Source organism: Mytilus galloprovincialis, chromosome 3 (genome assembly GCF_965363235.1).
Source record: "Mytilus galloprovincialis chromosome 3, xbMytGall1.hap1.1, whole genome shotgun sequence".
Classification (NCBI taxonomy): Eukaryota; Metazoa; Mollusca; class Bivalvia; order Mytilida; family Mytilidae; genus Mytilus; species Mytilus galloprovincialis.
Window position 1 is genome coordinate 60,264,404 of NC_134840.1, and position 16,794 is coordinate 60,281,197.

Genomic DNA, 16,794 nt, shown 5'->3' on the forward strand with positions numbered 1-16,794 from the left:
ATTTTTTTCTTTTTCCAGGGGTGGATCCAGTCATTTCTAAAAGAGAGGGGGGTCCAACCATATGTCCCATTCAAATGCATTGATCGTTAAAAAAAGGGGGGTTAGAACCCCCCCAGGCCCCCTTGGATCTGCCACTGTTTTCAGGTATTGGTCAGTGTGACATATTTTTTTTAATATATTTTCAATCATACTCTAATCAGTGTAGTGAAAATGTGAGTCTGGATCTGAGCAGAGCTTGGGAGTATCAAAATTATGAGTAATGGTGCACATTATAAAGAATGATTACCGTACAAATATTTTCAGCAGCAGATATTTAAAATAAGTCCTTCCCCTACCAAAGGCAATGTCATAATAATGCATTTATATTTTAAGGAAAAATGAAAGCTGGTGACTCAAATTCTACCAAAGGGTAACAATAATCACTGAAATTTAAGATACAGAGGAATCATTTCTGAGAAAGCAGACAGTTTCAATCAATTTTGAGGTGACTAACTTCAGTGATCTGAACAGACAGACAGACTCATGATGCTGCCATCTAAGCCATACTGAAGTATATAATGATGAATACACCAATTGATAAATAGATAAGCAAATTAACAGAACTGATAAACAGCCTTTTATTATACCTACCATCAAGTTCATGGTATAAAAATCTAATCACGAAGAATCCAGGAATTTCTTCCCTACAGATTTTCCACTTCTTCTTCTTTCTTAAATTATACTTTTTCCTTCTAAAAAATCCTTTCACACAAGTCATCACTGACATCGAAATGTGTTTTTTTTAAGTACCAAATCCTCAAAAAAAATTCTTAACCAGTTTTATTATATTTAGACACTAAATCATCAATAAGACAATTTCCTTCACTATTATTGTCCCAACGTCACTTCATTCCTATAATTGAAAAAAAGTTGTCTTCCTTCCATTTTTTTTCTCAAAATTATGCTTAAGAAATTGAAAGTTGATTTTCCAGTGCAAAGGAGCATACAGAAAACCAGTTCATAAGTACGAAACAATCCCTGTCCCAGCTGATTAAGTGTATTTTGACGGAACTCATAACACTTTACTCAAGTATGACACAGGAAGGATGATTCTTCATTTAATGAATAATATAATGTTAATTACATTAACATTGACAAAAACTACATGATCAACAATATGGGGATAAGCCAACTTTCTTTCTTCTTTCTATTATTTACAATCTTTACTAAGGGGACATACAAGTGCCTTGGTAGATTCTTTGGTGATTTATAACCATTTACAAGTATATAAATTGATAATGGATTACAACATTGGTTTTCAATATTTTTTGCTGTGGTGTCTCAGTAATATAAAAACAACTTCCTTTTTATCACAAAGCCTCAGGATAGATCTCTTTCTAACTTATCTCTTTTTATACTTATTTTAAGGTGACCATGTTTTACAGTACCCAATATTACAGAGGAGAGGAGTATATCCAGGAATATCTATTACTTGCCATAAAATTTTAAAGACTGTAAATACAGAAATCATTGTTATTTTTGATCAACTAACAAAAACAGGAGATATGCGATTTCAGCCTATTATGCCAACAGAATTTTAAATGGCAGTTATAATTGATGCGATACTAAATTCTGTCATATTTAAGAAATAATTAAAACATTACATTTACAGTATATCATATTCATGCTGAAAAGCAACATTTACATTCAGAAATATACTTTAATGCACCAAACATTATAGCATTGCTGTCAGACATCCATTATGTGATATTATTCCAGTTTTTAGCTAAAGCAGTTTAAATGCTAAAAGGACTGTTTTCTATTCGAAATAATTATTAACACCTTTGGATTTGCTATAAAAAGATGCTTATTGTCAAGATATATATCCTCACAAAAATTAGTTTGCTGCACACATGTGGCAAACAAAGCTGTCAAAATTAAAGCCCATATCTGTCAAACTTTAGACTTTCCTCATCAGATTGTAATTACTTAATACAAAACAGCTGATTCAATGTGACACAACTTCATGCTTTTTTGTATTTACAAACATCTTAATCTTAATTTATATAATGAGCTTAGTTTTCTTGAAATGCTAGACATTTAAAGACCTACTCATTTTGGCAGACAAGTTGGAAACTAATATAAGAATTGCTTGTTATACAAGCAGAAAAACATAGAATTTGCAGCAGTCCTAAGGTAGAAAGAAATTTAGGAACAAGTTCTAAATCTATTTTATATATCAAACAGCCAAATTCAAATCCTCATTTTAAAGAAGAAACAACTTATATTTAACATAAATAACTGAATTTCAATATTACAGCTTACTAATGGAACCTTACTCTAACTCAATAGATATAGAAAGATGTGGTATGAGTGCCAATGAGACAACTCTCCATCCAAATAACAATTTTAAAAAAGTAAACCATTATAGGTCAATGTAATGCCTTCAACACGGAGCCTTGGCTCACACTGAACAACAAGCTATAAAGGGCCCCAAAATTACCAGTGTAAAACCATTCAAACAGGAAAACCAACGGTCTAATCTATATAAAATTAAAAAACGAGAAACGATAAACACGTATAAATTACATAAACAAACGACAACTTCTGTACATCAGATTCAAATCAACTCTGGTTTAATTGATTTTGTGTTGCTTAATCTGTAGTTTCTGTGGAATATTTTGAATAATTTTGTTTGCATATAATGTCTTTCTTACGACCATCAATTCTGTTGGCTCAAACTTATAATATTTGACTGCCTATCAACATTTTCTTATTTGTTTCCCCCTTTTCAGAATGAAACCTTTATACAGTCAGTGTTGAAATGTAAGCTCTGGTACAAATACTTTGTATAATGAGGTATTTAAGTGGGTAGTAGAACTGGAAAACAGAAATCTAACAAAGATGTTTGATTATTAGTGTTAGCACAAAAAATGCCAAACAGCAGAAAACAATAATTATGAAGAAAAAAAACCACACACAAGTTTTTCTCCAATGTAATACTGTAGAATAAAATTGAGAATGGAAATAGGGAAATGTCAAAGAGACAACAACACCACCAAAGAGCAAACAACAGTCAAATCAACTGTTTCTTATACTTTTAATAAATTCTAGTTAATTCTTAAAATTTCATATAACATTTTCATTTTTTTTTTTTATAAAAACTCACCAAGAAAATTATAAATGTCCTTTTTCATTCTGAAAACTCCTGGTAAAAAATCCTTAGAAAATTTCAATTTCATTTTAAAATCATACTTTTTTCTATGAAAAAATCCTTTCATTTTGTTTCGGCACATTTCATTTGAATTCCTACATAGCAATGACGAAAGTTGTGAGTATATTGATGACTGAGGTTAAGACAAATATGTTTGACAGATAGATAAAATATAGACATTTTCATGGTCTGTTGAACATGTGGCCATAAAAAAATGGTTGCGGTTTTCCTAAAAGTTTCAATTTTCTCTTTTGTTTATTATTTATCACAAAAGTTGAATGGGACATAATTTTTTTTTTAATTTCAATTAAGTAGGTATTTGTTTTTGTGTGCACTCACAACAACAAATATTTGTTGTTCACTGTCAAGATTTGTCACAACTTCTGTGCAAGACTTTTTTCAGAAAGTTAATATACTAAAGACATCACTCTGACAGCATTTAACTATTAACACTATGACTTGTGACACAGCACTTTAGAACATGCTGTCATATAAATGCATTAGGTAGACACTGAAATATTACTGATCAAAATAATCTTCAACCCCAAATCAGCAAGAAACTTTACCTATTGCTACCATGCACACTTATGACAACCTTCAATATTTTAACACAGCCTGAAAATACTACAATTTTCCACATTTATTTCTTCTGCCAAACTTTTTAATCTGTGCATATAAATTCATATAATTATTGTATCATGTTCTTATGCTAGTTTGTATATATTGTTTGATGAAAATGTGACATTAACTAAACTGACACACTTAATGAATGATCTGTCTTCCGCGAGGACTTACGATAGTTGGTGGTAGGAGTGAATCTTTGTGACGTATACTATAATTAACAAACAACAACATCCTATTTTTAACTTGTTGTGTCATGTAGAAAATTATGATTCTGATAAATAAAGAAACAAACACAAATGATAATTGTGGTACAAGTACATTGATATGGACGAAACCGTTCAAACTGCTGACCTATAGAACTTGTCCTAGGTTTGACCTCCTTTTTGACCTACCTATCACACAATGTAATAAATCATTTCAACCCTTCACATATATACTTCATAAATCAATCTCCAAAGGTCTTATAGTACCAATTGATCTTATTGATAGTTTTACTCACTAGCCCTACAGTGAGGTTGTGAGTTTTAATCCAGCATGGACAGTTGTGCTCGACTCAAATCTTAATTGAAAAGGAATATAAGTTTTTCTACCTAGGATCAGTGGTTCTCTCCAGGCACTCTGGCTCATCCACCAATGAGTGAGGTTATAAGATATATTACTGACAAGTCCATGTTTCATCCCTCTACAATCCTCATTAATTATACAATATATGCCAATGGACTTGAAGAAAGCAAGCAATCCCCCAATAACAAATGTTTCAATGAATAGAACAAAAATAATTATTTCTTTTCTTTCACAATGTGGTATATTTCAAACCACTTTAACCCTGATCATACCTACTTATACTTATACTGCCTATCTTTAGCTGAACAGATGTTGTTGTGTGAAAATGAAACACCCTGTGTTGCCTTCTAGGATTAAACTTTTAGGTTACAACTTTAAAATTGAAAATCATGGACAAGAAGACCACTGTCTAACACCATTACACAGAACAGATTTTTGTGTTCCAAAACAACAGCATTTGTACTGCTAAAAATATTGTCGATTTTTGGCTACTACTTTATCGAAATAATTATCATAATATGATTTCAAAGTTTTATCTTTATCTAGATTTCTTAAAAATCTAACAATCAAATTAGTAAAAAGAATTGTACATCATGAACAAGGCTTCAAATAATCAGATGGAATTTAGTTCAATACCTTCTTCATACAGAAATCCAAAAAAATCGTCTACTGACATTTTGTTATCCATTAACATACATATATATTGATTAAAATGAATTGCGTCATTTTTTTTGGCAAGGTTTGATTTATTTCCTTTGTTTATTAAATATAAATACTACAATAAAATGATAAGTCAGGTCTTTATGAAATAAATTGTCACATTAACTAATATTTCTATTTATGTTGTCAATTTATTGTGTACCAAAATTTCAATATCTGACTTAAGTAACTAATTACCTTTGTCCTCTAAAAGTAATAAGTTATGTCTTATTTCAATAAAAATCAAAATGATTTTTCAGAGTTGGACTTGACAACATTTTAAAACAATTTCATTATATTTAGGCAGATGAATTGGGAATAAAGTGTTTAAAATGACATTATAGGTCCTTTTATTGACATTTGCAAGTTTCAAAACACATTTTAATTTGACTGATGGAGTTTTAGCACTACTTTCAGCATACTTGGCTTTATCGCTATATTGAGCATGTTTCCTTTGATCTTTTTTGGTGATAATTTTCCATATCATTCTACTCGCTTGAGATGGAAAATTATCCCTGGAAACTAAGCAGGCACGTGGTTTTGCTAACGAAATTGACATGAAATTGACAACGTCGTCATAGGTAAAATAGCGATAAACAGATTATCATTAATAATCTCAACTCGATTGCCTCAATGTAGTTGAGATGATCAACGATGATCTACAAATATAGCTAGGTGGGGAAGTGGAGTCACATGAAAAGAACCATGACCTACGGCACATAAAACTGGCATTTCTTGTCAAGGAAGATATGAGTTGAATGCATCCACCACAACAGAGGCACTAACTTACTACCTATGTGTTGAGAGGCTAGAGATCACTGAAGATGAATGCCATCCACCACTATACCCCCCTTTTTTTTCATCCACCCATACTTAATATCAATTTGGTATTAGGAAAAAATAAAAACAAAGGTATCAAAGTATTGAAGAAATCTATAAACTAATACATATGTTAAAACAAATTTTTATAGGTACAAAAGCATGTTTGCATGCATTTAATATTTTGGTTAAGGAGTTTATAATGTTATATGTACTGGTAATATTAAGATAAAATATTAAGTGGATAAACGTTACTCATATTTAGAACCAAGTTATGTTAAATAATTCAATTTCATATGATTAGTGTCTATAACAACTCTCAGACTATCTTATGTTACAAATTTATTTTGGTTTGAGCCATAAACTTGTATAGAGTGTCACATGGAGATGAAATATCTACTATTATTTCCCACACTGTTCAAAATAAAGAAAAAACCTAAATGTTTCAATAAAAAAAGCAGTTATTCCAAGACCAAATAAGTAAAATATATAATATAATTTACAACATCAATATAATGGAAGAAGCAAAATTGTATATACAAATACAAAGGGAGGCAACTATAAAAAAAAATCCATGCCACAAAAATTGTGTGATACCTGTAAAATAACCAATGTCGTCAAAGATATCCTCATACATTTCATCAAAAAGTTGTAAATTATCCTCTGAAAGAAATCAGTAAAATGTTACATTTATTTCACTTTTCATTTACAAAGAAGGTCAAATGTGAAAAGTAAATATGTAGTCAGCTAAAATCAGACTAGAAATTTGAATTTCAACCATTTTTTCTCTCATTTTTTCATGGGTCTTTTTTAAGAAAATATATATATGGTAAAAAAATATTCTAATATCCCATTAAAAATGTGAAACAAGCTTTCCCTGATCTGAATATTTTTTAATGGTTTGTGTGTTTCTGATTTCATGTATTGCAGCAACAAAATTCAACAGACATAACAGAAGAATTTCGATTTCCTTTTGAATAAAAAATATATTAAATGCAGGTCTATGGTGTTAACCAAAATTTTAAAACAAATAACCATTTCATTACAAGTAAGTTCAAAAAGTGTCAATGCAGCAATTACTATTGTGAGCTGTTGGCAGACAAAACTCCCAGAGAGCAAAAAATTTTCATACAAGACACTTGCAACATTCTCAGTGAAAATATTTCTCATGCCGTTGTGTGTCCCAGTCACCGACATTCTCAATCAAACATGCTAAAACTCTTACCTAAATCTGACTTTGGTCTTGGCCGATTTTCTCCACTCTCCCGCCGTTTTACAGGAGATATGTCGGTAGTCTCTACAAGGTCGGCCCATCTTACACTGATTTCTGATTTTGGTCTTTCTGGTCTTGGTGATGGAGACTTTCTCCTCCTTGTTACATTTGAACTGTCTGCATTGGCCTGAAATAAAATGGGAAACATCAAATAATTATCATACATCAAGTCTGCAACTGAAATGCACAAGGACTGCTAGACTTGTATGACGAAACAGTTGAGCTGTTGACAGAATTGTCAGAAATACAGGCTGCATTTGGTTTGAAAAAAAACCAATATAATTACCTAAAAAATACTTTGCTGGCCAAAAAAAGAACAAAAATATTTTCAGAGTAAACTTTGCCAATAATCATAAAAGTGGGAAGTCATCAGACATGGTCACTATTTAAAAAAAAAAAGACGGCAAAAGTCCTAACTGATATTCCGACAAAAAGGAAATGAAAAAGAGCAAACAACATTTTCATTAACGAAAAAGAAACAATTAACCTAGGAATAAAAAAGGAATTGAGATATGAAACAAACAGAAAAGAAGAATAGGACATAAGGAAAATTTTGGTACTGAGCAATGGAAGCAAACAAAATTGTTTAATCTTGTACAGTTTAGGTTAAAGTTCCAAAAATAATCAATTTGATATGGTGCCCAAAAAGGAATGTAATTCCAGTTTTCACCAGAGCCTACAACAAATGAAATTTTAATCAACATTCTGCAGACAATCAAGGTTATTAGCAATAATTAACCTACTACTGCTAGACCCTCTACCAAACCTCATCAATTTTCTGCAAGATACCAAAACACAATAACACTTATTAAACTAATTATTTCTCCAGAGAAAATCACAGCATCAAAACATACCAGGAGAGGAAATACTTGTTGGCAAATTAATAAAAATCTAACGGCAATATGATCCTTGGCAAGAATCTTTTTCTAGATGCTGCTTTTATGTCTTTTTTGCTCAACTATATGTATACAATAAAGAGACTATTTATAAATAACAATACTGTACAATAGCAGGAAGGAAACTTTGTAATAAATTCTTATGATAAGGTTATTATAATATAGGCATATTTCATTACTATAGTATCCTATCTTCCCAACAAAAACTCAAACCTTAACCTGTTTTCACTAAAATTCATCAAATTTGTCCCTATTTTCTTAAATTTTCATGCTCCCTATAGAATGCTATATCATTTCTAACTCTCATTCCTTAAATTGATTCTACATGTATAACTATACCATGGTCTTTCATTAGTTGAATTACAAATAAAAAATCTGAAGGTCAGGCTTTGACCTGACAATCGTTTAAAACTTTGGGTATGCAATTTTTAAAGTTTCCGAATTTGATGATAAAATAAAAAAATCTAAACTTAATGACACACACTCTGGTAGCAATAAACCAATATACCTGTTTACCCTTAAATGCATTCAAAAGTTCTAAGCTTGCCAGGCCTTGCACATATTAATTTCTTTGTACGCACCCTTCCTATTACCCCAAAATACAACAAATGAAAAACAATAAAACTTAACATCAGCAGGTATTTAGATGAAAAATATTTCACATAATAAAAACATTTCAGTGTAACTTGAAATCAATTCTAATCATCAGTATATTGTGCGAAAAAAAGTGGCTTATTTTCGCTTTAACATACATTGTACCTGAAATTCACTATGAAAATCCTGAACCATTGTAAGAATCAAACATTTGACTTTTTACTATTTCCACTTACCTCATCCTCTGATGAACCTAAACTATCGTCAATATTAAGAACAGGGATCGACCTAGTTCTATGTATGACAGGACTTGACCGAGCTATGTCAGCCAGTCCACAGTCACAAAATTTATTAATCTGTGTAATCCCAATCGGACTCATCTTTGATGGCACACATTTACAACTGTAACTATCAGCCTTGTGAATTTTCTTTAAACAATTCCAGAACATTTGTACAATCATGATATTTGGAACTTATAATCACTCACATTATAATGCTAACATTTCAAAATTTGATTGCTGTGTAAAATGAAGCAATTTTAACTTCAATGAAATTAAATAGGAAACAAATCAAATATGTTATTTCCTTATGCAAAATAGCTGCATTTATCAATAAGTGTTATTTGATACAAATCATAAAGATTTTCTTCCAGAAACACTATTTAAACATGCACTTTAATATCAAGTTCCATGAATAATTGCAGTTTTCAAAGATTAGAAATTTGTCACATAAATATTTCCATGTATTATTTTTTTGGAACTCTGCATCCTTACATCGATTAAAACTAAACTCTTCTATCAGAATTTTTCATCATACAAGGAAGTGTTGTTTTAAATTATACATTTGTACAAGTAACCGGAATGGCAAATCCTGATGACCAAACACAAGGACACCTACGAGTTTTCAAGAATTACATGGATATCCATCACAACAACTGTCAATACTCAACTTCGACATAATCCGTTTACATGAAATAAAAATATATAATCCCAAAGTCTCAGCATTTCCATAGAGAATTCAGACAACTAACATCCATTCAAATAAACTAGTGTTTAACAGACTGATTCTTAACAAAGTTTCTTAAATCATCTGACTAATATTTCCTAAGGATATACCTATGTCAGTACAATTTAACTATATCATAATTCCATTCCGATTATAACTTAATAACTATCAACATAGTCTTTAATTTTCAATCCAGAGGCAAAGTTTTAAAGGCAACATGTTAGAAGGAGGTGCAGAGAAACCTCAAGTGACAAAAATCACACTTTACAAGAAAAACAACACTTTAAACTGAAGAAGGATGCATGTTTTAAAGGTTAAAATGTGAACATGTTAACAATATCATCAAATAGTTTAGTAAAGTAATGAGTATCTTCAAGGCAAGGTGTACAATCATGACCAAATGATTAAGTCGTAAAGGTATTCTTTGTCTCAAATTTGCTACTTTTTTTCATTTGACATATATCTCAATTGTAACATACATAGGTAAATAAATAGTGAACATTCCATAAAACAATGCCAAATGGACCTGTTTAAAAAAAATCAGTTATATCAAACTAATTTCCATATTTTACATTTCAGTTATATCAAACTAATTTCCATATTTTACATTTCAGTTATATCAAACTAATTTCCATATTTTACATTTCAGATTTCCATATTTTACATTGCAGTTATATCAAACTAATTTCCATATTTTACATTGAGTATTTGAAAATAAATTAAAATATACCTTTTTGATCACAACTTAGTTAATATAAATTTTCTAAATTTCCCACCAAAAAGTGACATTTATTTAAATAACAACTTTTATTAATAGATAAGAAGATGTGATATGGTTGTAAATGAGACAACCTTCCACCAGAAAGCAAATGATGTAGAAAGTCAGACATTGCTTCATACGTTTTGTGTTTGTAAGTATGTAATGTTCTTAGTGTATTAAAGCAGTCGTTTTCTTTGTCTTTGATCTCATATACAGTTGGTCTTTTGGGAACAATGATAGCTTCATGCAAATGATTAACAGATGTAGATTATTTCAGCACTTCTTTCATTAAGTCAAAATTTATGCAAATTTTTGGTGGAATACCCCTTTTACATGTTTTAACTGCAAAAAATATTATCAAATTTTAAAGTTATCTCCCATTTCCATAATCAATTTATTCAACTAACAACAACCTTTTATCTACAAGTAAATGAAAAAGTACAGCTCCACTTTAGATAGTTATCTTCTGATGAAAAATTTCAAGATACACATTGTCAGATAATCTTAGACTTTTTCACTCTTTTACAGGCAAGATAAATTACTATATATGTTTTATTCTGGTAGAGAACACAACCTGATAGCAATATCAACACATGTTCTACATTTGAAGTAGGCTAAATAAATTCATTTGTTGGTCTTATTCTCCTTCCATGAAGTAGATTGAATAAGGAAAAAGTGGATTTTACATTTTAGTTAAGTTTAATAAGAATTACCAGAAGTTTTGAAGAAAATTAAAAGAGTAATATACATATGCTCTTACTGTTAGGAAATTTTTGAATAGGTAAAATATAAAAATTAAAAAATTAAAATGCAAAATAAAAAAAAAATTCTAGTATGAGAACTGACAAGAACTAAAAAAATACCAATTAGTAACATTTTTATTAATATGTTGAAGTCTAACTATCAGTTTGTTTTGTTTTGGCAAAAAAAAAGGAATAAAATAAAATCTAATATATTCTCCATCTTGAAACATTGATCTGACCTGATGCAAACCTTTCCAAAGCAACTATGAAAATAAATCTTAAAAACTCAGGTATTACCCTGCAGTGAAATGTAATGATAGTAAAACATAAAACTACAGATGAAAATTAATCATTTGGAGCATCTGAATCTTCTGATCTGTATCATGTATGACTAATTCTGTACTCTTCCTTTGCAGATGTTCGACAGAAAAAAAGAAAATAAATAAGTATCACATTCTAGAGAATAAACATGATGTACAACCAGATCCTATTTACTTCCATAAATACATCAAACTTTTAAAAGCCTTTGTGGAAAATACAGAAATACCAATATTCCCTAATTATAGAAAACAAGAATGTGTCCATAGTACATAGATGACCCACTCAAACTATCAATTTCTGTGTACAGTAGACAATGAAATTGGGATCAAAACTCTAATTTGGCGTTAATATTAGAAAGATAATATCATAGGGAACAACATGCTAACTAAGTTTCAAGTTGATTAGACTTCAACTTCATCAAAAACTAGCTAAAACCAAAAACTTTAACCTGAAGCGAGACAGACAACTGGACGAACCGACGAATGGAAATACAGACGAAACAAAGCACAAACTGAAAATGACATATTGTCCCTAAGTAGGGCATACAAATAATCGTGTGCTAGTATCATCTCCCTCATAATATATATATTGTGTTTTTTAGACCATACAAAAGTGTTTTTTTTTTTTTCAGGTATAAATGGAGCTGAAGTTTGGGAATAAGTTTTCAAATGTAGATGTAATATTCTGTTTAACAGGGGTTATAACTATTAACTTTAATGGACTTGGCAATGGAAAAAAGCATTCTTTATCTGTGTGGTAATGGAATTTTGAATGACTGATATTTTTAAAACCAAAAAAATCCTGTGTTATCCTACTCTTTTTTGTGTTTATTGAAGAAAATTATAGTCTTTCAAGGGGTTTGTGAATTCAATGTCCTCTCTTGACTGTCCTCTTGACAATTTTTTTTAGGAGTTGCTGACGCCATGGTTCCCACTGTCATCTTGAATGTATTAGCAAAGATTCAAACACACCATCAAAGGTGTATCTTATACTTATATCATTTCTATGAAGATTTACGGTTCTGACATAAATTGTTCAGTTAATGAAGCATTATATGTATCAATGATATTTCGACACACCATCAAGGGTGTACCTTATACTTATATCATTTCTATGAAGATTTACGGTTCTGACATAAATTGTTCAGTTAATGAAGCATTATATGTATCAATGATATTTCGACACACCATCAAGGGTGTACCTTATACTTATATCATTTCTATGAAGATTTACGGTTCTGACATAAATTGTTCAGTTAATGAAGCATTATATGTATCAATGATATTTCGACACACCATCAAGGGTGTACCTTATACTTATATCATTTCTATGAAGATTTACAGTTCTGACATAAATTGTCTAGTTAATGAAGCATTATATGTATCAATGATATTCTACAGGTGTTATCCATGTAAGCTTTGAAGTTATAACCCCCTGGCTTGACCATCAAATATCTACTGATAGCAAAATCAACTTAACATAAACAAATCATTATCCATGGTGATCACCTTGATTAAGGTCAAGTATTGATGTCCTCCATCAAAATATAAACCAACACCTATACATCATCCTAGATAAAATACATTCCAGAATCAAACAGTGGCCATCATTCTGAAAACTATGGATGTGTCATATCAGATAAAATACATTCCAAAATCATACACTGACCATCAAAATGATTTATATAAACTCTAGATGGCCCTTAAGCTTGGACTCACAAATTTCTTCTCAAAATTGTTTCTTTACATTGCATTCAGCATGTTCATAGGCTATTACAAAAGATAATGAAATAAAAACATTTAAAACCTTAAAAGATTTTGTTGAGGAGATTTTACCAGTTGGTGAAAGTCACTGCCTGTTACATTTGTACAATCATAACATGTTTCTCTTCATAAGAAAAGATAAAATAGAAAAATTGTTCTAACAAAAAAAGAAGTAATTCATTTTGTAATTAGATAAGAAGATAAGAATTTAAATACTAGAAAGGCAGCTTTTTTGTTAAGAATGACAATATCAATTGGATTTCCAATACGATAACACTGAAGCTAAAAGCAAAGATCAAAAATGTTGCTCAAACTTTCACTGGTAATAAATAACATGCATTTTCCATGAATTCACTTCCTTGAGACTTGAACCAATTTTATTGAACCCCTTCCACTTTTGTTCAAATATTTGCTGATTCAACTTCAAACTTCGACATGACTCATCATCCTTGGACTCAACTTTTAAATACTGAACCCCTTCCACATTTGTTCAAATATTTGCTGCTTCAACTTCAAACTTAATTATGACTCTTCATTGTCCTAGTACTCAACTTTTTCAATTACTGAACTCCATCTACAATTGCCCAAATATTCAAACTTCCACATGACTCACCAGCCTCACGTTTTCTCACTTTCTGTCAAACCTCCTTCTCACATATTGATATAGATAGACCTACCTGCATTTTGTGTATTTAGATATCATGCCGAGAGCACTTAAGTCATTCCGATATACAGTCCTTACCTCAGAATTGTACATATCATCAGATATATGTCCAACATTCTTTGATCACCATGATGAAATAATGAGGTTTGACATTGTAACTAATGTATTGCATGTAATTTGTTTCAGTAAAAATTGTAAAAAAAAAATTATGTCAATGCAATAAAATATCAGTTGACATATTGCATTATAAGAACGTTTCAACTGTTTACATGTATATCAAAATTCATACAAATGACTCATAAATTTATATATTACTGAAAGCCTATTTCGTTTGCTTTTACTTCCTTATATGATGAGCTATATTTACAACTTGTCAACTGGCACTTAAACATGTTAAACAGATTAATTAACAATTCACAATTGATAAACGCTTTCTGTGTCCAAAACATATTTCCAAGTACATGTGAAATATTCATTGATAACATTTGTTGACGCTGGTTTTCAAACTATGTAATTTATGATTTAGACTTAAAAAAAAGTTTTGAAGTTTGGATACTAAGCATTAATGCATACATGATACAGGAACAATTAAAAAAAAGCAGATGTGTTACCCTCATAATGTAATGTCCTATGTGATTAAGCAGTACATGTACATTGAAAAAAGTGCAACCAGTCTCATTATCTTTTTTTTTAACTTTGGCCTGAAGAGGAAAAACTTTTTAGTAAATGTATGACCTTACATGGCACATATTTCATTTGTTTGATAAACAATAAATTTACCTTTAAAGATTCGTTACTGGAGTGTACACTGACATCATGCTGTATACCACTGTCATTGCTATTACTGGATGTCATATCATTCTGGACCAATGAAGCTAGCTTTTCTAGGTCTATAGCGGACAGTTTGTTGGGTCTGTGAGTAGGGACATCACCAGATGAATAGTGATTTGAGTTATTGCAGTTCATAATCTTTCCGGCGTCAATACTGTCATATTTTCTGTGAGCAGATTCTAAAGGCTTTCCACCCATATCAAACATGACTTCATTAGTTGGTGAACTTGGTAAACTTATATTTGAATTTCTACGAACAATTGTCACGTTTGGTTTAGGACTTTTTGGTCGTAATGGCTGTTCTGATATAGAAAGATTACTTGAATTGAACGATTTTACGCTTAGTTGATCATCAAAACGACCAGAGCGAGATCGATGGTTCACAATATCTAATGAGCTCCTGGAAGAAGAGGTACCACTGTGATCATAAATTTCAGCAGATGTATGGCGCCTTTTAAATCTCAGACTAGAATAGGGTGATCCTGGGGCAGAGTCCACTATATGAATATCATTATCACTTTGAAAGGCAGCAATGGGTGGAGTTTGTGGTTCTTCACAAAGTAACTTTTCAACAGATTGTTCTTTGGATTTCTTGGCACCAAATAATGTTTTTAAAGACATTTTCCATAATATTGACTCTTTTGATTCTGAAGACTTTTTCTTTCCTCCCTGATCGAGACTTCCTTTCCGTCGAGCAAACACCTTCTGTAAGAAGCCTTGACTTTTGCTCCTTGTATCATCTAAAGACATTTTTCTGTCATGGCGAGGAGATTCTTCAATACTGGCAGTTGAATTGAGACTCTGGAGGCTACCATTTCTATTTTGAATATTTAATGTTTCTTTATACTTTATTGCCTCAACAAAACTTAAGTTCCTGCGTAAAGCAACAACAGGTTTTTCTGTTTCAGAAAAATCCTTAAAACTTCTGCTTCTTCGAGCAGCTAATCTTGACTTCTTTTTTAACCTAGCTTTTCTTTTGTTTTCAACTCCACTATCTACTAGTTCACTTTGTTCTATAGAAGAATGCTGGGTATTAGAATCATTCACATGTTCTGGTTTTGCACCATGTAAGCTGATGTTAGCATTTTCATTTTCAATAACAGTTAAATTTCCGTCATTCTGAATAAACAAATTGTCATCAACGTCACACAAATCTGCTTCTGACTGTGACCGCTTGCACTTAGAATAGTAAGTCCGATTTTGTATCGAATCCCTCCCCATTCTGTTACTATTGTTTACATTTCCATTTTCAATGTCAAGACTATGTGTTTCATTATCTTCATCAATCTCCTCTGGAAAATCAGGTTCGATGATAAACGAGCCATCACGATACAGAATTCTACTTCCTGGATGGGATAGAGCAGTAGTTGGAAGGCTGTGAGATCTATGTGAGAATGATGATCTCTGTAAACAAGGACTTCGGTTGTTGATAGATGATGGACTACTACAAGGTGGACTGTTTACAGCCTTTCTGTTTGTGATGTTTTTGTTTGTATCTTCAAGAAGGTCCTCATTACCTCTCTCTTCAAGTTCTGATATCTCTGACAGAAGCTGAAAGGATAAAATAAAACAATAATTATAATATGCTATTTAATTAAGGTAAAAAGAATCGGTTTTAAAAATTGTATTGTCATGCATGATATTGAGCAGAGCTGATAAAGTTTAAAGAATTAGAACAATGAATCTTCCTACTCTATATATATGTGTTATTATACAGAGAAAAAACAAGTGCAAAACAAAAGGAACACACTTACAGACCACCAGATACAATTACATATGACTGTAATATTGCAGACAATGTATAGGAAGTTAAGAACTTTCCATTGGAGTGTTAAACCAGGTTTATGGCAGCAATTATTATACAAGAAGCATGTGTTTTTTCTTGTTGATATTCTCTTTCTTATGAGATTGCAGTTAAACAACAATGGCATAATGAAGTTAAAGATGAAATTATTATGAATATGCTTATGTTCAAAAAGTTCAACTTCTATAAGTAACTGCAATCTTTAATGCAGGCCTCAATCTGCGAATCCAAGCAGCTAGAC

The 16,794-nt window shown here is 31.0% G+C and overlaps 1 protein-coding gene across 11 annotated transcripts in view; it reads right to left on the reverse strand.

Annotated features, from left to right (window-relative positions):
- Nucleotides 1-16,794, reverse strand: part of LOC143068516 (rho guanine nucleotide exchange factor 4-like) — an 87,302-nt gene that overhangs the window by 24,232 nt on the left and 46,276 nt on the right. For 5 of the 11 annotated variants that reach the window (XM_076242636.1, XM_076242639.1, XM_076242640.1 and 2 more), the window contains exons 2-4: nucleotides 14,699-16,300; nucleotides 7,125-7,299; nucleotides 6,497-6,562 (exon numbers count right to left, since the gene is read on the reverse strand). In XM_076242636.1, the coding sequence (XP_076098751.1) occupies nucleotides 6,497-6,562; nucleotides 7,125-7,299; nucleotides 14,699-16,300 (1,843 nt within the window). Of the gene's footprint in view, nucleotides 1-630; nucleotides 982-3,148; nucleotides 3,257-5,017; nucleotides 5,073-6,496; nucleotides 6,563-7,124; nucleotides 7,300-8,898; nucleotides 9,058-13,996; nucleotides 14,128-14,698; nucleotides 16,301-16,794 lie in introns of those variants that run through there. The other 6 variants (XM_076242644.1, XM_076242642.1, XM_076242637.1 and 3 more) reach the window with 6 other exon arrangements.